The sequence below is a fragment of the Furipterus horrens genome, unplaced genomic scaffold, assembly GCF_987537825.1.
Source record: "Furipterus horrens unplaced genomic scaffold, mFurHor1.1.pri manual_scaffold_1, whole genome shotgun sequence".
NCBI lineage: Eukaryota > Metazoa > Chordata > Mammalia > Chiroptera > Furipteridae > Furipterus > Furipterus horrens.
In genome coordinates, this window is record NW_028327171.1 from 134223203 (window position 1) to 134246723 (window position 23521).

Below are 23521 nucleotides of genomic sequence, written 5' to 3' on the forward strand. Positions count from 1 at the left end.
AGTTTTAGTTAATAATTGAGACCGTATACAAGTACTTGCTTTGATTTTGTTTTTTGTTTTTTGTTTTTTTTTAACTTCTCAGATAATTGTACAATTTTTGTCAGGGTATTTTTTTCCCATGCTGCTAGAACTGAAACTCAGGTAACAGGGGTAAGCAATTAGTAACCTTTCTCCCCTTCTGGTGATTCTTAAGGCTCAGTGTGTTTAGTAATTAAGAGAAAAATAAAGTAGCTGAACACAATTCTATGTGTGAACTGCATAACTAGACACCATGAATAGGGAAATTGACCTCAGGCGTCATGGAGGTTTTTGGAGGGTTCCATATGACCCCACCATACCCACTTATCAGTTGAATGTTCTAGTCTCAGAGCTCTTGTCTGAGTAGTGTGACTCAATCACCTGCTTCTCCATCATTTCTTAACGAGAATACCCAGGCAGCTGCTCTACAAGCTTTCTGCCCAGAGCTTAATACAATTCATTCCAAGCAATAATGAGATTGTTCTGGAACTATTTAAACTAATTTTACCTGGGAGTACTATTTTCCTCCAGTAAAGATGACAATATTTCAACCTTAGTAAATAAAATATAATTTAGCATTGAGGAGTCAATCCTCTTAAACAGTTCAGGTAGAAGTATATGACAAGAACGGTCAGTAGTAATTGCATCTCTCTTTCCTAATGGAAAGACCTTTCCCATCAGGATAGTTCAGTTTCCTAAATACTTAAAAGCACCAAAAGAGGAACCATTTCTTTAGACTGTGGCCTGCAAGTGGTTTGCTATGCTCCAAAAGACCCAGGACTCAGAGTTCAACTAAATAGCAGATGCCTAACAGATAAATTCTCTGTAATGGCTTATTTTTCCTGCCTACGTGTTACATATCCTTTCCATTCAAGACTGAAGTGCCTGCTATTTCTTCTATGCCACGTTTTTCCCCACTGGTTATCAATATAGGGGAAACAACAATATGGTTGTATTAGCTGTCTACCCGCCTATTACTGCCACTGCTCTAGCCTCCTGCAACCTGGATTATTCATATGTGCATGTATATGTGTGCACACACAGTGCTTTTATAATTAGTCACAGTTTTTTATATATGTATTTTGTGACCAAGTAAGTGGATGAATGAATGAATGGATCAAATTCAGTAAGGTCTATTAGGGCAGATGGTGTAGGTAATAAAGATCTATGTATATAAATAAAGTCTCGTGTCTAGACCGTCAATGGAGGGAGAGAAAGTGTCCTTAACAAGTTTAATTCCTGATCCCAGGGCATAAGCTATGTTTTATGATTTATGCTTACTACACTCCTGAATCAGTATTGAAGCCCAAATGGTTCTAAAGGTCAAAAAGGCTTTGATAGATGCCCCTAAATATTACCTAGGAATTAAAATTCTTGTAAAGTCAGCTTTAGTGCAGAATGACATGGTACCTGTATCTACTGGACATGACCATATCAGGGAGTGAGGTGAAGAGATGTAAAATTGGCCAGCACTCTTGTACAGGTGTTCACTTTCCTCTAATTAAGCTCTTTGTTAAGAATTTTGATCTTGGTACTTCTGGGAAGAATTCAGTACAGGCCTTAGATTTCGGTTTCTGACTTCTGGAGTGGCAATCTTATATTGTCGCCTAATTGTTGTTGACACTAAGCAGAATGCAGAGCATCATTTGGAAATACCACAATATCCTTGGGAAGACTACCCATGGAAGAAGCTACTGACATCGGCATTGCAATTCAAAGGAGGCTCCAGTCATACTTCTTAGGAGTCAAGAGGGTTTGGTGGGAATTGGAAAATTCTTCCTCATTCAGGAACCAAGACAAATGATGATGGAATCTTTTTAATGCCATTTCTTACATTTCATTTCCAATAACTTTCTTAATAATGATATATAACTCTTGACAGATGTACTGATGTACTAAGTGCTCAGTTCTGTTCCTAGCACTTCATCTGCATCAATTTATTATATGATATAGGTATTATTATTATCCCCATCATCTGGATAAGTTGAATTTTAATAGAGTTTACAAAATTTGCCCAAGGTAACAGTAAAATAGTTGAGAGTCACTATGAGTTCTGTTTGATACCAGTGCCTGCAATTTGATCAGCATACTCTACTAAAGAGGTTCTCTGGATCAAGGAGTTTGCATACCTTTAATATTAATCGCAGAACTGTATTGTGGGTGAAAAGTACTATTTTAAAAGTATTTTTTCCCATAGTTGCCCTGTGGAAGGGGCTCTGCCTTTGGTTGTACCTCTGGCTGCCAGTTATCCTTATTTTCTCTAAAAATCTTCAATGTTCATTTTCTTTGTGCATGTATTTGTTTTGTTTTTGTTGCTGGTTTCCCAGTTCTGCAGATTTTGTGCTTGCTATTCAGTGTTTCCCTGCGCTTTACTGAGGTTAAATACCAAGTCATTCATCAAATATTTATTAATTAAATGACTCCTTTTGTACTAGAACATTTCCAAGAAGAAAAATGCTTCATTTAACTTGTTCAAATTTTTGTTTCTAGTGATTTTTAAATTAAATGTATTAGGGTGATATTGGTTAATAATATTATATAATTCCCAGGTGTACAAGATTATAGTTTGACATCTATATGTTATAATAGTGTGCTTGCCACTCAAAGTCTAGTTTTCTCCCGTTACCATATATTTGCTCCCTGTACTCACTTCATGTTGCCTATCTACTTTCCTCTCTGATAACCATTATGTATCCATAACTTTGTTTTTCTTTGTTTTGTTAGTTATTCCTTTCACACTTGGAAAGAAATTAGAATCTTGAAGTTGAAGAAACCTGAAAACCTTCACACCTAGACCAAACTGATGATAGCATGATCTGTAGTGTATCAGTTGTCACTCACCCTTGAGTTACTTGATTACCAGTAGTCACTCAGAGCAGCGTTCTTCAGATTAATGTGGATGTTGCTACACTTCATGCTACCATTTTGAATGCATTCTGTAGGGGTTAGAGAAGTCTAGTGTGTCAATTACCCTAGTTTGCTTCATCAGTTTGTACAGGAGTAATGCATCTGATTTCTCTGCATAGCTCTGTGAATGCTTTAAAGGCTTATCTGATATATTGGTTGATCACTGATGGTTCTTAGGATAGTGCCAAAATCAGGTGAAGATTCAACCACAGTTTTCTCCTAACCTTATACCTTCAGATTCTGAGAATGGCCAAGGAAGAACAGAGGTGTGCAGAATGAGTGTGTATGCATACATACTGGGTAGGAGAACTATAGCTTAATTGATTTAAAAAATTAAAAACAAATATAAAGGATAATAACAATTGGTAGCATTTATTAAGCCCTTAGTATGGGTGCAACACCATGTTAAGAATTCACACAATTCTTTGTTATAGGTGTCCTTATTATACTCATTTCAAAAATGAGGAGACTAGATCATAAAAAATTTAAATAACAAATCTGTTCACATAATTCCCAAATGTTTAGGCTTGTATTTGTATTTATGCCATTTGACAACAATGTCTGTTAATTCTAACATATGCTAAATCTATTCTTTCTTAATTCCTTATGCTTTCCTTTATTAATGCAAAATACTTTGATATAGACATTCAAAAATCCAGTGTATACTTCAAAATATCATTGAAAGCTTATTAATCATAGCATTCAAATTTTAGACATTCAGTTTCTAGAATTTCTTTTGAGTATTGTGAAATAATTTATTACTGTTGGAAAAATCTTCATATATACATAAAATATTTGTTTTACTTATTTTATAGTATGACTAGAGACATCCCAGTTTTTTTTTAAATATGTGAAAGAAGCTTTGAAGAATTATGTGCAATTGGTAGGATACTTATAGTGTGACTTATCTAAGTAGATTATACCTGTATTTGAAATAAAAGTTAATTTTTTAACTGTTCCTGAAATTTTAATGAGAAAAATATTTACTTATTGATATCAGAAATTCTTTTTTAAATATTGACTGTGAAGTGAAAACAGGACTATTTCCATTATTGACATTAAACAAGCAAACCAACAAAAATCTAGAAGGAGTTCAAATGATTTTTTTGCAGTTTTGTTCTTTTTTTGGTCTTCATATTACTCCCTGTTACAGGTTCTCCCACCTAGTTTTGAATCACCCCTAAAGATCAGATGCTCAAAGGAAGGCATATACAATAAATTATTGAAAGTTACTTTGGGGATTGGCAGTGCAGGGTTTGAATTAATGATGTAACCAATTAAATCCTTCAATACCTCCACTGGCAACAATAAACCTTTAATTTTCAGAGAGAAACAAGGGTAGCTAAGCTGAACACCTTTTGCAATCACAATGATAATTAAATTTTCAAACATTGGGGGGTTCTGCTATTTTTTTCAAAAAACCAACAGCAGACTAATTTAATCAAAATAGCAAAATAATCCATGTGTATCTTTTTTAGTTGTCTCATGCATCTCTAATGACAACCAGTCAGCAGAAATGAGTGACTGCCTCAAGCAGACATGGAGCATGCCGCCCCTTGTGCAGGAATGCACCGTCCCGTGCCGAGATGACTGCACCTTCACTGCGTGGTCCAAGTTTACACCCTGCTCCTCAAATTGTGAAACAACCCGAAGTAGACGGCGACAGCTCACAGGTAAGGTGTGCTTTTCATGCCTTAGGTTCTGACTAGTGATGCACTCCTGAACTTACCAAGAACAGTGGAAGCTCTAGAAAGAAAGACAATTTTATCAGATCTCCCCCTCTCCCCACCTCTCCCTGCCATTATAGCCTCTGTGCCCATACTTAGCACATCCTATGTATTCTAATAATATTTGTGAAATGAGTGAAAAAAGATATGAAGTTCTTCTCTATACAGCTATATACTCTATGTCCAGGGTGGGGAAAAATAGGTTTACAGTTGTGAGTACAGGAATCAGAGTTTATTCTTGTATAATTGCTTATTAATTATTGTATTATTTTCCATACAAACAATTGTAAACCTACTTCTGACCCACCTTGTAGTCATAAATGGCAATACCAACTTGCCTGGAGTAGTTAATGGCTGTTTATGGTGTCTGCCATGTAAGGATTTCAACAAGGTTGAAAGCAGTCATTGATTTGTAAAGAACATCAAAGGTAATTTAACCTGTATCATTATCTTTTGCCATTACCATATGAACAATTTAGCATTTTAAAATTTTAGTAATGTGAGATAAAAATCAAATTGCGTACATAGATTCTGTTTTTGTGGTATATTATTAATCATTGTTTCTGTTTGCATCCCTGGAATTTAATGGAAATTAAATCAATTACTAGTTTAATCAAGGTACAGGAACAGTTTTTGCCTATAGTATACAAATACTTGGCTTCAGTAATGTATTTTCCTACTTGTCTAGGTAAATATGCCAGAATTTCTTTTAATTGTACGTGTATTTGTACATGTGGAAAACTTAATTCAGTGAATGGAGAACCAGAGGGAAAATGCCAAAATAAACATTGAGATAATAAAATTGGTGTTGACATTGAAGAACTCAGCACAATGACCCTTCATTCTTATCAGCAGTTCAAGTGCTAATTCCCTTGTTTTCAAGACCCCTTTGTTTGCTTACTAGACTGTTTTAAATTTAACTCACTCCAATAGATTTACTTAATGGGCGAGAGCCTTTAACAGTATTTCTGCATACAAAGCAGGAGCCCATTCATAAATTAGGGGAAATTTATAATCACATATAGAAACATCAAATAAAATATGTTGTACTTTGTGTTCTCTCTACTACAAAAATTTTTGCATATGTAATTTTAAGCAACATTGCTTATGTTTGTAATATAAAACAATATAATGGGATACAATGTGTATGACAGGAATAATTTCAAGTTCAGCAGGAACTGTAGGGAGACTTGGTTTGCATGTTCATACATAATGCTTTAGAAGCCATTATCCTAGTTACTCTGTATCTTTGAGATGCCTGAGACTGTCCTTCAGAGGGGGGAAAAACGTTTTAATTAGCTGCCAGTTTTTCTTTGTAGTGAAGTTCACTAATGATATTTTGTACTTCCAAACTGAGAAAGGAAAATGTTGAAAATCCTAGGATATCTTTTCATTTTATAACCAGTATAGTTTGTTATGAATTGTCAAAACTTTAATGAATTTAATTTATTTAAAATACACTTTTTATGTAAATAATTGAAGAATTGTTGAACATTTTTTCAGCAAACTAAAGAATTACTTGTACTAAAAACTTTTTAGAATTTCTTTTCTAAATTACTAACTGTTGTGTTTTTAGCTGTCTAATTGACCTTTTGTGTGTCTTAATATCTACATTACACCAAAAACAACTGGTCAATTTAATCAAATACATGACTTGTGCGAAAATACCAGTCGAATAAACTATTTAGAGTCAATGTTGAAAAAAAAGGTAATGAATTGAAATTTTCAATTTCTGAAGACTTATTCTTACTGTAATATAATGCTTATACTTTGCTTTCTTCCATGTAATTTGGTAGTAAACGTAATCAGCAACCCCTGACATAAATGATCACAAAAGAGATGGACTTAGACCATAAACACTGTGACTCTTTAACACAGACACACATGAGAAGCACAGACACACACACAAATGCAAGCCACTTCATTGAACAGGGGACCATCTAGAATGTTTATTTTTCTTTTTTGTTTTTCTGTTTTTTTAACAGGTAACTTCAATATCTGTGTGTGCTGTGCATTGTACCTAAACTAGATCATCCCAGGTTTTAGAATGGGTGGTAATTAAAGCAATTGTTTGTATAAAGATGGAAATAACCATTACATAAAATATATGTTTAGGTTTTTATATATATAATAACTGGATAACAAATACACACATATTTACTACTTACTTGTAGTTCTGTGTTTTTGTGGTATAAGTCACAAATTTCCCTCTGACTTAAGGGAAAAAATGTCTTTAGAGTTGTAGCAGGGATTGATTTTTTTAAAAAATTTAATAGTAGCTGATTTGAATCCAGAGTTTAATGCTGATTTTGACTAGAAGATAATCAACGTAAAGGACCACTGATAATTTGTTCCTCATTGTGAGGATCATTTCTGTATTAAGTAACTTGCTCAAATCCTTCAAATAGTGACACCATGTAATTAAGAAAGAGGGCATTAATATAGAGACACTGTATATTTTACAGAATATGTGTTCTGCCAGTAACTTTTTGAACATTTTCTTACTTTTCTCTGTCTAGCTTTATCTCACTTACTGTCTTTCTTATCTTCTCCCTCCTTTATTCCCCGTTTTTAATTTTTTTTTTCTTCAATCATTTCATGAACACTTTTGGTTTACCATTTATGCATGCTAGGCTTTGAGAATTAGACATATATAACCCTAACTTAGAGCTTACAGTCTAATGGGAGACAGATTTTTACTAGTGTAGTCAGTGTAGTCCCTGGTCAGTGTAGTACCTTAGTACTACCAGCACAGTACAACATGGTGTAGTACCTGCTCCAAGAGCTATTATAAAGGGTGATGTATCGGTTTCTTATTGCTCCTGTAAGAAATTACCACAGATTTGTCATTTTAAAACAACGCAAGTTTATTATCTAACAATTCTGTAGGTCTGAGGTCAGACATGGGTTTCACAGAGCTGAAAACAAGACATTAGCAGGACGGGAATTCCTTTCTGGAGGCTTTGGGGGGAAATCTGTTCCTTTTCCTTTTCCAGCTTCTATAGTCTACTCACATTCCTTGGCTAATGGCTCTTGCTTCCTTCATCCTGAAATCTAGTAACACTGCATTTCTGGGATCCTTCTGCTGTAGTCACATTTCTTCTGACTTTCTACTCAATCAGGAAAGGTCCTCTGACTCTAAGACCATGTGATTAGGTTAGACCCACCCAAATGATCCAGAATAATCTCATCCCAGTCTCTAATTTTAGTCACACCTACAAAGTTTATTTTGTCATCTAATGGAGCATGTTTTCTGGTTCAGCAATTAGAATGTGAACATCCTTGGAGAGCCATTACTGTGCCTATACAATCTGTATGAGGAGAACACTATTTTAGACCTGAGATGAAGAGTCTGTTCAAAATGGCTTTCTGGATGTAGCAATCTAGTTTGGACCTGAAGGACATGTAGGCATTAAGTAGGCTTTGGTGGGAAGATAGACTGGTGAAAATGTGTGGTGTAGTCCATGCAAAGGTCAAATTTCTAGAAACCGGAAAATGCTCAATATTACTAGCTTATAACATGTGCCAGTGTAAGAAATGCCCAAACCTGTGGAGAATTGTTATAAGAGTTTATATGAGCCAAAACTGACAACATATGCTGGGGAGCAAGATCTCAAATGCTTGGGAGAATAACAGTTTGCAGTTTCTTTTATGCATTTGAAATTATAGAGAGACCATAAGATTACATGAGGGTGGGGAAAAAGCAAGGCAGGGGTTGGATTACAAGATTGCGTGCTTCCTTAAGGGTGGCTACACCTCTGAGGGACAGTTCTTCTGTACAAGACCAATTAACAGGGCTTGATTAAGAACCTTTCACTAAAAAAGTGAAAGGCATGAGCATGACAATCTACCACTGACCTGCCCAGTTAGGTATTTATGATTTATTACTGCACCCTTTCATCCACATATGATCAATGCTGAGTGGTTCAACATAGGCAGGAGGCATGTACTATGGGCTCAGTCCTATGGAACCTTGATAACTATGGTGAGGAGTACAGATTTCATTCCATGAACTAGGGTAAGTCACTAGGGAGTTGAAGTAGATGCAAGATGTGATAGATTTCAATCTTTGTTAGCTGGTCCTGACTGCAGTTTGGAAACTAGTTAGAAGGGAGTGTGATAATGACAATAAGATTTTGGAAGAATGCATTGTAGTGATTTAAGCTGGTGACTTGGAGATGAGTTAAATATGGATGGTATTGGTCAGAATGGAAGCAATGAAATGACTCAAGAAATATATAGGTATTTGAAATGATAGGTCTTTGCCATTCAACAGATATAGGTAGTACAACAGAATGATTCAAGTATGACATTCCAGTTCTTGACTTGGTCATGTTGATAGAATTGGGAAATACAGAAGGAAAAAGACAGTAATATTAAGCGGATGAGTGTGTGTTTTTCCAGGTTTAACTTGGTTTGTTAGGTATAGATTTCTAGTTTGTGGCTCAGGAGCTTGAGCAAGAAATGTGGGCTGAAGATAAAAAAGAGGAATTTAAGAGTTCTAAATGGTTAGTTAAACTCTGTGTGGGTAAAGATGTGGGGTCAGAAAAGAAGAAAATATAGGGCAGTGCCTCCAGGAAGCTCATCAGCCAAGGGAGGTATAGAGACAGGAAAATTCAGAGAAACAAATAAGGTCTGCTAGGAGGGATAGTGGGTTGTGAGGTGGGGATGAGGGATGAAACGGTAAAGTGTCATGGAACTTAGAAGGTCATGCTCTCTGAACTGCCATTTAACAACCAAGTCTGAAAAATATGGGATAAATGCTATTCCAGGGCTTTATTTCATTACTGTGAAAGAGTAAGTAGTTTCAAGCTCTATGGATTCCCTCACTTGTCATGGGTATTACGTTCTAGACCCCCCTCACGAAGTAGAAATCTTACATTTATTCTACACTCTTAAATCTACATAACTTTAACAACATACATATACAGTACCACAACATCCTGCAATATAGTGAAAAATCCACGATAAATAATTAAATATATTTTTTTAAATCCTGCGATACAGTGAGGCTACGATAAGTGAACCGTGATATAGACAGGGACTACTGTACACTCAGGATCCATGGTTAAGTGTGTTGAGAAGACAGTGACAGTAGAAGAGATGGAGATGGTAGAAGTTTACGGACATTTTGAAAACACCAGAGACTTGGGATCACCACCCATTGATATATCTCCCAACTCGGAAATTCTCACAGCCATAACAGAGGTGTGTTTTTCAAACATATTCTCAGTAAGTGGCTCTAATGGGAGAAGCAGGTAAATACATACTCTCAGAGGAACAGTGGTGTGTTTGAAGCTTCTGCAAGATCATTTCAGGACCTGTAGAAATCCTTGTTTATTGTGGCCATAAGTATCAGGGAAGCCCATAGAGACAATCATAAGGTGAAACTATAGAATTGTTGTGTATAATGTAAACTATTTAACAAGAAGAAAATAGTCTATGTATCAGCTTGTACCAAGTATTTCTAAAACAGATGTAAAGAATGAAAACAGTGGGGAACACAATTTTCATTGAGTTAGATCTGACACTTGTTTTTGACTAACATTTGGCATCTGAATCCATAAAAGACCCCAGTCTTTCTCTATCATGTCAACTTTTTAAGGTACAGGACACCCTCCCTTTGACTCAAAAATCATAGAAAATGTACATACAAAGGAAAATAAAGAAAAAATTACCTGAATATACTGTTTACTTAGAGTTATTTTATTCATGTAAAGGCTATATATTGTTACTGTAAGTCAAATTGTGTACAAGTAGTCAAGTTCTGCTACCAAAGATACATATTAAGGTATTTTATCTTTTCAAATGACAAGCTAGGAAATGCCAAAATGAGATACTTGAAACAGTCTCCTTCAGTTGGCAAAGCTTTAACAAATTGCTTCATGGGACCCAGTTTTATGTGCAGAGGTGGAAATATAATATTCTTTCTGTCAAAAAGTGGCTGACATAGAATGTTTGGATCACCAGGTTTGAGATGAGATCTTGGAGGCCAATTTAACTCCACCCAATGCTTCTCATGAGCTCTGTGTCCCACATACACAGAAAACAGGGATACTTGGTGTATCCATATTGCTGACCAAGAAGGAAGCAGGCCATTTGAAGGTCAACACAGATGATCCAGTTGTGCTTGTGATATTGCAACAGATCAATGACTCTTTATGTCTTCATATTCTTCATGAAAACAAACTGAATGGCCAATTGGGACTGCACCAAATAAATCACTATTGTGGAGGAGAACACACTTCAAGCTCTGCTTTGAGAGATTGATGAACAGTCGCCATTCAGTTGAATTCTAGATTGGAATTCCCAATTCCTCCATTAAACCATGTATGTTATGGCAACACACAAAGTCACTGTCACTTCAAAAGTACTGCAGAAATGCACTTTCTCTTGATCGAAAGTTGGATACCTTGACTCCTTTTTCAAGCAAGTTTTTCTTGTGCAGTCTTGATGCTAGGAGTTCTGAAGCCTTTTTGGATAGTCCCAAATCTCATGCCAAATCATTCAACTCATGCTGATCAAATCCCTTATGAACTGAGTCATCTTCAGTTTCAAAATCTTCATCATTGCTCTCACTTAGTTCTTCACCATACTCCTGTTTTTTGAAAGAGGGTAGTTTCATGAAAACTGGCACTGGGATTCCAGCTGAATGTGGCACTGGACAATAGCTGATGGTAGACTAAGACACTCTATTTTCCATTTATTTTTCTTATTATATCCTGACGTTTTCACTATAAAAAAATAACAGTCAGTTGAATGATCCCTGGGCTCTCACCAAACCATAGGTATACCAATGGCAATTTATCATGTGTTCCCTTCGTCCACATCCATAAACTCTAGACAATCTCTTTCCGCACCTTCTGAGGGACCCAACACTTACCTTAATCAACAAGTTTTACTTTAAAATATGCAAAACAGGCTTGCCTGACAAATGTGCTGATGTTTGTCCTTTGACTAGGAATGGTGAAATTGCCACAGGTATAACAAAATAAATCAGGGTTGTTTAGGCATTTACGATGAGAAATAGCAGAGGCAGACATGATCTGAAGGAAAGAAAATAAGTACATATGTAAATAAAAAATAAATTCTGCTAATTCCTTGTATACAGACAAGAACTTGGACTACACTTCGGTATATGATTCACTATATAGAGTGGCACACAACCTCTCACCACACGGTCTCATGTGTAACTGAATAGCCTAGACAAGTATGAACCTGTCTGCAAGGTGGTCCCCCACCACTCCCCACTCGAGGGAGGTTTGCTTTCAGCCAATAGGAGAGCACTAATGCTTCCCTTGGTCCAGGCTCGATCCAGCCTAGAGTGGTCACATTCAGATAAGATGTACAGAAAAAAATGACATAAAAGAAGAAAACTAACTGCAGTTTTGAAATAAGCATGCCTATTTAAGTCTAAAACAGCTGAAAAATCAAACTCAATGGGAATTATGTTAAATTGTTCCCATGTGAAATAGATGGATAAAGATGCCTACTTTTAATATGTGAACATGACTACCTGATGACCCACTAATGAAGAGAAAAAATGTGGAATTTCTAGATCTAGGAAAACTTTTAGTAACCTAGAAGACATATGTTGACAGAAAAGTTGAATTAAGTTACAGGCTGACTTGACATCCATTAAACATAATTATCAAGTACTCAGCTGTGAATAATGACTCTGCATTGTCATAACTGAAATTTGGGATTACAACTAAAGTCCATAAAGTCATTTGGTAAAGTAAGGTCATAGTCTAACATACTTAAGTTATAAAACATCTCTCAAGGTAGAAGCAATAGCTTTATCTCAGATTAAATTATCGAATATGACCTGAACATTTATTTCCATTTATTTTTCTGTCAGTATTTGTGAGCTGCTGGATAATGGCAACTGAAATAAGTTCCACTTTGTCACACTCACGTGACACCCAGGCTTGCTACATTGTATGGGAGGATATTATTTTGTTCCATGAATAAATTTCCTAGCTATTGCACCACTGTGGCAAATATTTCCTAAGTATTTTGTGCCACTCTCCAGCATAAAAACACTTATTTTTTGTCAAGTTAACTTGAATTTCAATTACTCTGGGCATTGCTTTCATTGACCTAGGATTTAATTCCATGCACAAAGGAATGAAGATAAGAAGGCTTTATTTTATTGAAGACTTAAAATTCTAAGAGTTTTTAAATATAACAATGTGAGTGACTTTTAACAAAACAGTGCATATGAAATTAATACATCAATATTTCTTCTTGGAACAGGAAAAAGCAGGAAGAAGGAGAAATGCCAGGAACCTGACCTGTACCCTCTAGTGGAAACAGAACTATGTCCTTGTGATACATTCGTATCTCAACCTTATGGAAATTGGTCAGATTGTATTCTTCCTGAAAGCAGAAGGGATCCTGTGCGAGGATTGCAGGTACAAGGAGAGAGCAAACAATGCGGAAAGGGCACGCGTTTTCGAGCAATAGCCTGCTCTGATAAAAATGGAAGACCTGTGGACCTCTTCCACTGCAGCAGCTCAGGTAAGGAGATGGATGGAGAGTAACAGATGAGAACACTGATAGAGCCCAGGAGATTTGTCCAAGGTCTAGAATGAGTAGACTTATTATTTAATAATTATTTCAGCTCTGCTTTGTCAATAACAATGCCTCTCATGAATTAGTGACATATGAAATGCACATAACCATATCTCAATATTACCTGCATTGTGTTTTGGATCCTTTACTCACCTGACCCAGTACGTCTTCTTCGGCCACATTTTTGCTAATAATGGGCATAGTTGCTCTAGTTACTGAGAAAGCAAAAGCCTAATACAAATGGTGTTTATTGGTTTATTGATGCTTTGATCATATATATGATTAGGCCTTGAATCTTTAATAAGGGAGCTTACAAAATATCAATGAAAAATTAATTTTTAAAATGTTTTACAATACAACATATAAGTTCACCTATACTGGTAGAATAAAAATTTTTTAAAAGATATTAGGCAATCTGGGAGCAGGGGTTACTGCATTTTTCTTTTTTGAAGAGACTAAGCGAGTTTGGAATTTTGCAGAGGGTATGGAAAGAATTTGTGTTTGAATAGCAAACTCAGGGGAAAAATGATTGATTTTTTGTCTCTGTCATCAAGATCTTATGTTCCAAATAAGCTGTCTCAATAGTAACAGAAATGACAAATTGAATTTAGTTCTAACACACAAGTTTGTCTTTATTGTCAATGTATACATTAGCTTGTTTTTACTTAAGATATATCTATATCATTCTATGAATGCAGTTTAAAGTTTAATAATTTTTAAATTTGTTCCATCATTGCTCTTCTTCCCAGGTTAGTCCATAGAATTCTTTTCAGTGATTGGACTTTTAAAAACATTAAATATATCAGTCTTGTAGCAAGTTTGATTATACCACAATATTGTTGACTATGTGCACTATACTGTGCATTAGATCTCTAGGACTTAGTACTTGTTGCAAGGTTTTACTCTTAAATAATTTCTACCCACCCTCCAACCCCCTATATCACCTGGTAACCTCCATTTTAGTCTTTTACAAGTTTGGCTTTTTTATATTCCATACATAAGTGATAACATATAGGATTTGCCTTTCTCTGATTAATCTCATGCAACACATCCTCAAGCTCCATGCATGTTGTCACAAATGACAGGATGTCTTTCTCATGGATGAATAATATTCCATTGTGTGTGTGTGTATCTCCCATCTTTATATATATCTTGTGTGTGTGTATGTATGTATATATGTGACTGTATATATGTAACCCATCTTTATCCATTCACCTGCTGATGTGCACTTCGGTTGTTTCTATATCTTGACCATTATAAATAATGCTGCAATAAACATGGGAGTATATTTATATCTCTTTTATAGTCTTTTTTCATTTCCTTTGGATATGTACCCAGAACTACTTCCAGATTGCTAGATTATATGGTAGTTCTATTTTTAATTTTTTGAGAGATTTTCATATTGTTTTCCAAGGTACATACCTCCAGCAGGGTAGAAGAGTTTTCCTTTCCTTCATATCCTCACCTACACTTGTTATCTCTTCTTGCTGTTAACCATTCTGACAGGTGTGAGGTAATATCTCATTGTAGTTTTATTTGCATTCCTCAGATGATTAGTGATGTTGGGCATCTTTCCATGTACCTGTTGGCCATTCAGATATTTTCTTTGGAAAAAAGACTACTCAGTACCTCCGCCTGTTGCTTAATTTAAGTGTTTGGGTTTTGTTGTTATTGTTGTTGAGTTATATGCATTCTTTATATAGCTTGTATAGTAACCCTTTATCCAAAATTTGGTTTGCAATTTTTTTTTCCATTCTGTAGGTTGCCTTTTCCTTTTGTTAGTTATTTCTTTTTATGTGCAAAGGCTTTTAGATGTGATGGCAGGTGTCCACTTCCATTGTTTTGCATGTGTGTGTCCAGATTTACCAACGCATTTATTGAAAAGACTCATTTTCCCATTCTGGCTCCCTTGTTGACTACTAGTTGACTCAGTATATGAGAATTCATTTCTGAATTCTCTAATCTCTTCTATTGGTCTATGTGTCCATTTTTACGCTAGTGCTATACTGTTTTAATTACTATAGCTTTGTTGTATAGTTTGAAATCAGGAAGTGTTATACCTCCTGCTTTGTTCTTTCTTAGGATTGCTTTGGCTATTCAGGGTTCTTTGTGGTTCCACACAAATTTGAGAAATTTTTCTTTTTCTCTGAAGAATGATGTTGAAATTTTGATAAGAATTTTATTGAATATATAAATGGCTTTGGGTGGTAGGGAAATTTTAACTATATTAATTACCGCGACCCATGAACAAGGATGTCTCTCCATTTGTTTATGTCTTCTTCAATTTCTTTCAACAAAGTCTTGTAGTTTTCATTGTACAGATTTTTCACTTCCTTGGTTAAATGTATTCCTAGGTGTTTTATTGTTGTTTTTTTTTTATGTTATTGTAAATGGGGTAATATTTTTCTTTATTTTTTAAGTGTCCCATTATTAGTGTATAAAATGTAACTCTTTTGTGTAAGTACATTTTATACCTTGAAACTTTATTAATTTTTTATTTGTTCGAGCAGTTTTTTTTTCTTCAGTCTTTGGGATTTTCTATATAGAAAATATGTCATTTGCAAATAACAAGAATTTTATTTCTTCCTGTCCTAGTTGGATATCTCCTGTTTCCTTGTCTTAGCTAATTGCTGTAGCTAAGACTTCCAATATAACAAATAAAAGTGGCGAGAATGGATAACCATGTCTTGTTCCTGATGTTGGGGGGAAAGCTTTCAATCTTTTACAATTGAGTTCAATGTTAGCTGTGGGTTTGTAATAGATAGACTTTAATATGTCAAAATATGTTCCTCTAGACCCAATCTGATGAGGTTTTTGTTTTTTGTTTTTTAACATGAAAGGATGTATACTTTGTCAAATGCTTTTTATCAATCTATTGTGATGATCATTTGATTTTTATATTCTATTAGTGGAATTATTACATTTATTGCTTTCTGTGTGCTGAACCATCTTTCTATTCCTGTCATAAATCCCACTTGGTCATGCTGTATAACCCTTTTAATGTGCCTCATTCAGTTTGCTAATGTTTTATTGAAAATTTTGCATCTATTTGCATTGATATTTGTAGTGATATTGGTCTATAGGTTTTTCTCCTTGTAGTTTCCATATCTGGCTTTGGTATCAAAGTAATGCTGGCCTTGTAGAATGAGATTGAAAGTATTTCCTCATCTTCAATTGTTTTGTAATATTTTGAGAAGGATTGACATTCATTCTTCTTTAAATGTTTGGTAGAATTCACCAGTGAAGCCATCTGGTCCTAGTGTTGTTCTTGTTGTTTTCTGTGTTTTTGATTATTGATGCAATTTCTTTATTCATTATTGGTCTGTTCTTCAGATTTTTTATTTCTTCCAGATTCAGCCTTGTTAGGTTGTATATTTCTAGAAATTTATTCATTTCTTTTAGACTATCTGAGTTTTTAGCATATAGTTTTTTTTATAGTAGTCTCTTATGATCCTATATGTTCTAATCATATCGTTGTAATGTCTTCTCTTTTGTTGCTCATTTTATTTGAGTCTGCTTCCTTTTTTTTTTTTTAAAGCCTAGCTAAAGGTTTGTCAATTTTTTAAATCTTTTTTAAATGCCAGCTCTTAGATTCTTTGATCCTTTTATTTTTTCTTTTTTTTAAATGTATTTTATTGATTATATTGTTACAATAGTTCCAATTTTCTCCCCTTTACTCCCCTCCACCCAGCATCTCCCTCCCCCAGCAATACCCCCCCAAGTCCATACCCATGGTTCGTAAAAAATAACTATCCCTCCCTCTCAGATATTAAGACCCTTTCTAATCTTGTAAAGGACAATGGGCGAAGGTCTCAAGCTCCTCTAGCTGCTTCAAGCTGGACATGGTCGTCGTCCCACCTACCCTTGGGTCCAGAAATCCCTAATAATACTGGGGGTGTGGAGGCGAGGGCGGCCTTCCACATGGGGAAGGATCGTGCAGATTCCAGGTCAGTTGGCTGTCTCCAGACAACAGAGTGCTTGGTTTAACAGGCTGGCATCCTTGTTGTGTTCTGGGGGCAACAGATTTGGCGAAAAGGGTGAAAAGACATCATTCAATCCATAACTACTAGATGACAAAAGGCAGGGATTAATTTTTCAATGTTCCACATTAGGTGAAAGAAAAAAAAAGAAAGAAAAAAAGGACTTCTTTGGAGGAAGGTGTACTAGGCACATCTCACCTGTCCAAAACCCTTTTGCCCATTATACTTAGTTTGGGCTGAGGGAAATATTTTAGGTTTCCCCCCTCTCAGACCTCTAGGCCTTTTCTGTCCAAGCCATTAGGATAGAAAACAGAAACCAGTTTTAAAGTGAAGCCCACAGACCACCCCATTCTTCACCAACTCAGCCATTTAGTTCAGCCAAACCATTGATTCTCAGGAGGCAGCGCTGCAGAGAGGATTAAGTGAGGCTTATATGTACAGACAATCACTCAGGTAATGAGGTCATATGCTTATGCCCTTTGAAAACAGAAAACACATGTTAATTTATGTAACATAACCCACAAACAAGTCTCTAAATCTGTAAGACTGTCTTATTGGGAAGACATCCAGTTGCAAGGCACTTGACATTCTACTTGCCTGCAACTTGAATATCTTTGATGATATCACAGACATGGTTTAATTTTCAAGTGAAACCATATTTTAAATGAGAAGAAACTTTTAAGATGGTTAGCTGCCCTACTTTACAGTCTCCCACTGATCATTGTGATTTTCCTTGAATAATGATTTTTCTCCCTAAGATTACCCTCCTTGTCATTAAAGGGACTACATTAAGTCCATTTTTAATTTATCCTGTTCATTTGCATAATCATAACAAGAGCAGCAAATGATCACTTATGATCTTTAGTTCTGCTTTGCTGGAACTTACCCAAGGAACATTTAGGGTGACCCTCAGTCGGCTCTTCAGGGCACAGAAGCTGAGCCACATACCTGGCATTCATCCTTGCCTGTACACACCTGTCCTTTCCAAGTCTTCCTGGTTTTTCATTGTGCCTTAAGGTCCCTTCTAGCTATCTTTCAGGAAAACAACCTTCGTTCCTTCCCTGGAAAGATTGCTGTGGACCGCACAACCAACCATGGTACCAGGCCTTTTATCTCGCGGGCTTTTATTACCTTTGAAAGTCAGTCCCAGTTCCTCAGGGCTTTTTGGTAACAACCTGAGCCCAAGTATGTCTCCTTTAGGCTTGACATTCTAGTCAAAGACTTGGTCAAAAAAAAGAAAAAAAAAAGGAACCTCTATTAACAACTGGTCTTATTAGTTCTATGCAAAGAAACTTATGTCATTACTTACTTGATTAGAATGCCAAACTCTGGAGGGATCAAATAGGGAGAAAAATATACAACATGAGGGAAAATCTTTGACCTAATATTCACTGAACTGGCATTTCCATTCTTCATATTTTCATTTTTCCCCCACTAAAAAAATTTTTTTTTGTTTTTCCATTACAGTTGTCTCACTTTTTTCCCCCTATTGCTTCCCTGCACCCTGCCCCTCCCTTCCCCCACATTCAGTCACCACTCAGTTGCCCATGTCTGTGGGTCATTTATATATGTTTTTTGACTTGACCCTTCCCCTTCTTACCCCCTTCTCTCCCTCCCACCTCCCCCCTTGTTACTGTTAGTCTACTTCTTCTTTACATAGCTCTGGTTCAATTTTGCTCATTTGTTTGTGTTGTTCATTAGTTTCCTGTAATAGGTGACAGCATAAGGTATTTTTCTTTCACCGCCTGGCTTATTTCGCTAAGCATAATTCTCTCTAGTTCCATCCATGTTTTTGCAAAACATAGAAGTTCCTTCTTTCTTTCTGCTACATAGAACTCCATTGTGTAAATGTACCACAGTTTTTTGATCCACTCATCTACAGATGGGCATTTAGGTTGTTTCCAGCACTTGGCTATTGTAAATAGTGCTGCTATGAACATTGGAGTGCATAGGTTCTTTTGAATTGGTGTTTGAGGATTTTTCAGATATAATCCTAGCAATGGAATTGCTGGTTCAAAAGGCAGTTCCATTTTTAGTTTCTTGAGGAAATTCCAAACTGTTTTCCATAGTGGCTGCAGCAGTCTGCATTCCCACCAGCAATGCACCAGGGTTCCCATTTCTCCGCATCCTCTCCAGCACAAGTTGTTTGTTGATTTGTTGATGATGGCCATTCTGACTGGTGTGAGGTGGCATCTCATTGTGGTTTTTATTTGCTTCTCTCTGATGGCTAGTGATGTTGAGCATACTTTTATATGTCTATGGGTCCTCTGTATGTCTTCTTTGGAGAAGTGTTTGTTCAGGTCCTTTGCCCATTTTTTAATTGGGTTGTCTGTCTTCATGGTGTTGAGTCCTATGAGTTCTTCATATATTTTGGAGATCAATCCATTGTCTGAAATGTCATTGGCGAATATATTTTCCTGTATGGTTGGTTTCCTTTTCATCTTGCTGATGTTTTCTTTTGCTGAGCAGAAACTCTTTAGTTTGATGTAGTCCCATTTGTTTATTCTTTCCTTTATTTCCCTTGCCTTAGGAGATATATCAGTGAAAATGTTGCTACATGGGATATCTGAAATTTTCCTGCCTATTTTTTCCTCTAGGACTTTCATGGCATCACGGCTTACATTTAAGTCTTTGATCCATTTTGAGTTTATTCTGGTGTATGGTGTAAGTTGGTGGTCTAGTTTCATTTTTTTGCATGTCCCTGTCCAGTTCTCCCAACACCATTTGTTCAAGAGTCTCTTTTCATTCCATTTGATGTTCTTTCCCCCTTTGTCAAATATTAGTTGACTATATGAACTTGGGTTTATTTCTTGGCTCTCTATTTTGTTCCATTGATCTATATGTCTGTTTTTATGCCAGTACCAGACTGTTTTGATTACCGTGACCTTGTAGTATAGTTTGATATCAGGTATTGTGATTCCTCCTACTGTGTTCTTCCTCAAAATTGCCGTGGCTATTCGGGCTCTTTTTTGGTTCCATATAAATTTTTGAAGTATTCTAGGTCTGTGAAATATGTTGCTGGTATTTTAATAGGGATTGCATTGAATCTATAAATTGCTTTGGGTAGTATGGACATTTTAATGATGTTGATTCTTCCCATCAATGAACATGGTATATGCTTCCATTTATTTGTATCTTCTTTAATTTCCTTCTTTAGTGTCATGTAGCTTTATGAGCACAAGTCTTTTACCTCCTTGGTTAAGTTTATTCCTAGGTATTTTATTTTTCTTGTTGCTATCATAAATTGAATTTTTCTTTCAGTTTCTATCATTGAGTTTTTATTGTTGGTGTATAAAAATGCCTTCGATTTCTGAATATTGACTTTGTATCCTGCTATTTTGCTGAATTCACTTATTAGGTTGAGTAGTTTTTTTTGTGGAGTCTATAGGGTTTTCTATGTACACTATATTGTCATCTGCAAATAATGACAGTTTTATTTCCTCTTTTCCAATTTAGATGCCTTTTATTTCTCTTTCTTGTCTGATTGCTGTGGCTAGAACTTCCAAGACTATGTTGAATAGGAGTGGAGAGAGCGGACATCCTTGTCTTGTTCCTGATCTCAGAGGGAATGCTCTCAGTTTTTGCCCATTGAGTATGATGTTGGCTTCAGGTTTCTCATATATGGCCTTTATTATGTTGAGGTATGCTCCCTCTATTCCCATTTTGCTGAGTGTTTTCATCATAAATGGGTGTTGTACTTTATCAAATGCTTTTTCTGCATCTATTGATATAATCATGTGGTTTTTGTCTTTCATTTTGTTTATGTGGTGTATTACATTTATTGATTTGCGATATTAAACCATCCTTGCATCCCTGGGATGAATCCTACTTGATTGTGGTGTATGATCTTTCTAATGTGTTGCTGGATCCAGTTTGCCAATATTTTGTTGAGGATTTTAGCATCTATGTTCATCAGCGATATTGGCCTGTAGTTTTCTTTGTTTGTTGTGTCCTGACCTGGTTTTGGAATTAGGGTTATACTGGCTTCATAGAACGAGTTTGGGAGTGTTCCCTCTTCTTGTATATTTTGGAATAGTCTGAGGAGGATAGGAGTTAGTTCTTTCCTAAATGTTTTGTAGAATTCACTTGTGAAGCCATCCGGTCCAGGGCTTTTGTGTGCTGGGAGTTTTTTGATGTCTGCTTCAATTTCACTAGCTGTTATTGGTCTATTCAGGTTTTCTGCTTCTTGTTGATTCAGTTTGGGAAGACTATAATTTTCCAGGAATTTGTCCCTTTCCTCTAGGTTGTCAAATTTCTTGCCATACAGTTGTTCATAATAATTTCTTATAATCCTTTGTATTTCTGTTGTATCTGTTATGATTTCTCCTCTTTCGTTTCTGATTTTATTTATTTGGGTCCTCTCTCTTTTTTTCGTGATGAGCCTGGTTAAAGGCTTGTCAATTTTGTTTATCTTTTCAAAGAACCAGCTCCTACTTTTGTTGATCTTTTGAATTGTTAGTTTAGACTCTATGTCATTTAGCTGTGCTCTGGTCTTGATGATTTCCTTCCTTCTACTTGCTCTGGGCTTTGCTTGTTGCTCTTCCTCTAGTTCTTGTAGCTATAGGGTTAAATTTTTTATTAGAGATTCTTCTTGCTTTTTTAGGTAGGCCTGTATTGATATGGACTTTCCTATTAGGACTGCTTTCGCTGTATCCCATAGGTTTTGGGTTGTTGTGTGTTCATTATCATTAGTTTCCAGTAACTTTTTGATTTCTTCCTTGATGTCATTGTTAACCCATTCATTATTTAATAGCATGTTATTCATTCTCCATGAGTTTGAATGTTTTTGAGTTTTTTCCTTGAGGTTGATTTCCAATTTTAAGCCGTTGTGATCTGAGAAGATGCTTGATATAATTTCAATTTTCTTGAATTTGTTTAGGCTTGTTTTGTGTCCTACCATGTGGTCTGTCTTTGAAAATGTTCCATGTGCACTGCAGAAGTATGTATATTTTGCTTCTTTGGAGTGAAAAGTTCTATATATGTCGACTAAGTCCATTTGATCGAGAGTGTTGTTCAGTGCCTCAATATCTTTGGTGTTTCTTTGCCTCGAAGATCTGTCCATTGTTGACAATGGTGTGTTAAAGTCCCCTACTATGAGTGTGTTGCTGTCTATATCTTTCTTGGAGTCTCAAAATTTTCCTTATATATTTGGGTGCTTCTAAGTTGGGTGCATATATATTTATAAGGGTTATATCTTTTTGATTGACTTTTCCCTTAAGTATTATGAAATGCCCTTCTTTTTTTTTATGGACTTTGCTGTGAAATCTGTTTTGTCTGATATAAGTATTGCTACCCCGGCTATTTTTTCTTATGTCCATTTGTTTGAAATACTTTTTCCATCCCTTTACCTTCAGTCTGTGTAAATCTTTTGTTATAAGGTGGGTCTCTTGTAGACAACATATATGTAGGTCATTCTTTCTAATCCATTCAACTACCCTATGTCTTTTAATTGGAGCATTTAATCCATTTACATTTAAGGTTATTACCGATAAGTACTTATTCATTGTCATTTTTCCCCTTTGTGCTTGTGTTCTTCTCTGTCTCTCTCTGTTTCTTTATCTTCTTAAAGCAGACCCTTTAGCATCTCTTGCATTGCTGGTTTGGTGGAGATGTATTCTTTTAGCCTTCTTTTGTCTTGGAAACTCCTTATTTCACCCTCCATTTTGAATGAGAGCTTTGCTGGATATAGTATGCTAGGTTGTAGGTCTTTGTTTTTCATTGTTTGGAATATTTTTTGTCATTCCCTTCTGGCTTGTAGTGTTTCTGCTAAGAAATCTGATGATAGCCTTATTGGAGCTCCCTTGTATGTTATTAGTTGTTTCTCTCTTGATGCTTTTAGGATTCTCTCTTTGTCTTTGAATGTTGCCATTTTAATTGTGATGTGTCTTGAGGTGGGCCTGTTGGGGTTCATCTTCATGGGGACCCTCTATGCTTCCTGGACTTGCGTGACTCTTTCTCTCCTCATGTCAGGGAAGTTTTCTGTCAATAGTTTTTCAAAAAGGTTTTCTATCCCTTGCTCTTTTTCTTCTCCTTCTGAAATTCCTATGATACGGATATTATTACATTCCATGTTGTCCTGCAGCTGTCTTAGAACCTCTTCAGTCTTGTTCAGTCTTTTTTCCTTTTGTTGCATTGTCTGGGAGTTTTTGTGTATGTTGTCCTCCTGCTCGCTGATCTGATCTTCTGCTTCTTCTAGCCTTCTTTTAATTCCTTCTACTCTGTTCTTCAACTCAGAGATCGTATTCTTCATTTCCTCCTGACTGTTATTGATAGCCTCTATGTCCTTTTTCATGCTTGTGTAATTCTCTGTGA

At 35.9% G+C, this 23521-nt stretch overlaps 1 protein-coding gene across 1 annotated transcript in view; it reads left to right on the forward strand.

Annotated features, from left to right (window-relative positions):
- The window catches only part of THSD7B (thrombospondin type 1 domain containing 7B), an 824502-nt gene that overhangs the window by 558318 nt on the left and 242663 nt on the right, over positions 1-23521 (forward strand). The window contains exons 12-13 of the mRNA XM_090267231.1: positions 4404-4598; positions 12912-13175. Of these exons, the coding sequence (XP_090123357.1) occupies positions 4404-4598; positions 12912-13175 (459 nt within the window). The remainder of the gene's footprint in view (positions 1-4403; positions 4599-12911; positions 13176-23521) is intronic.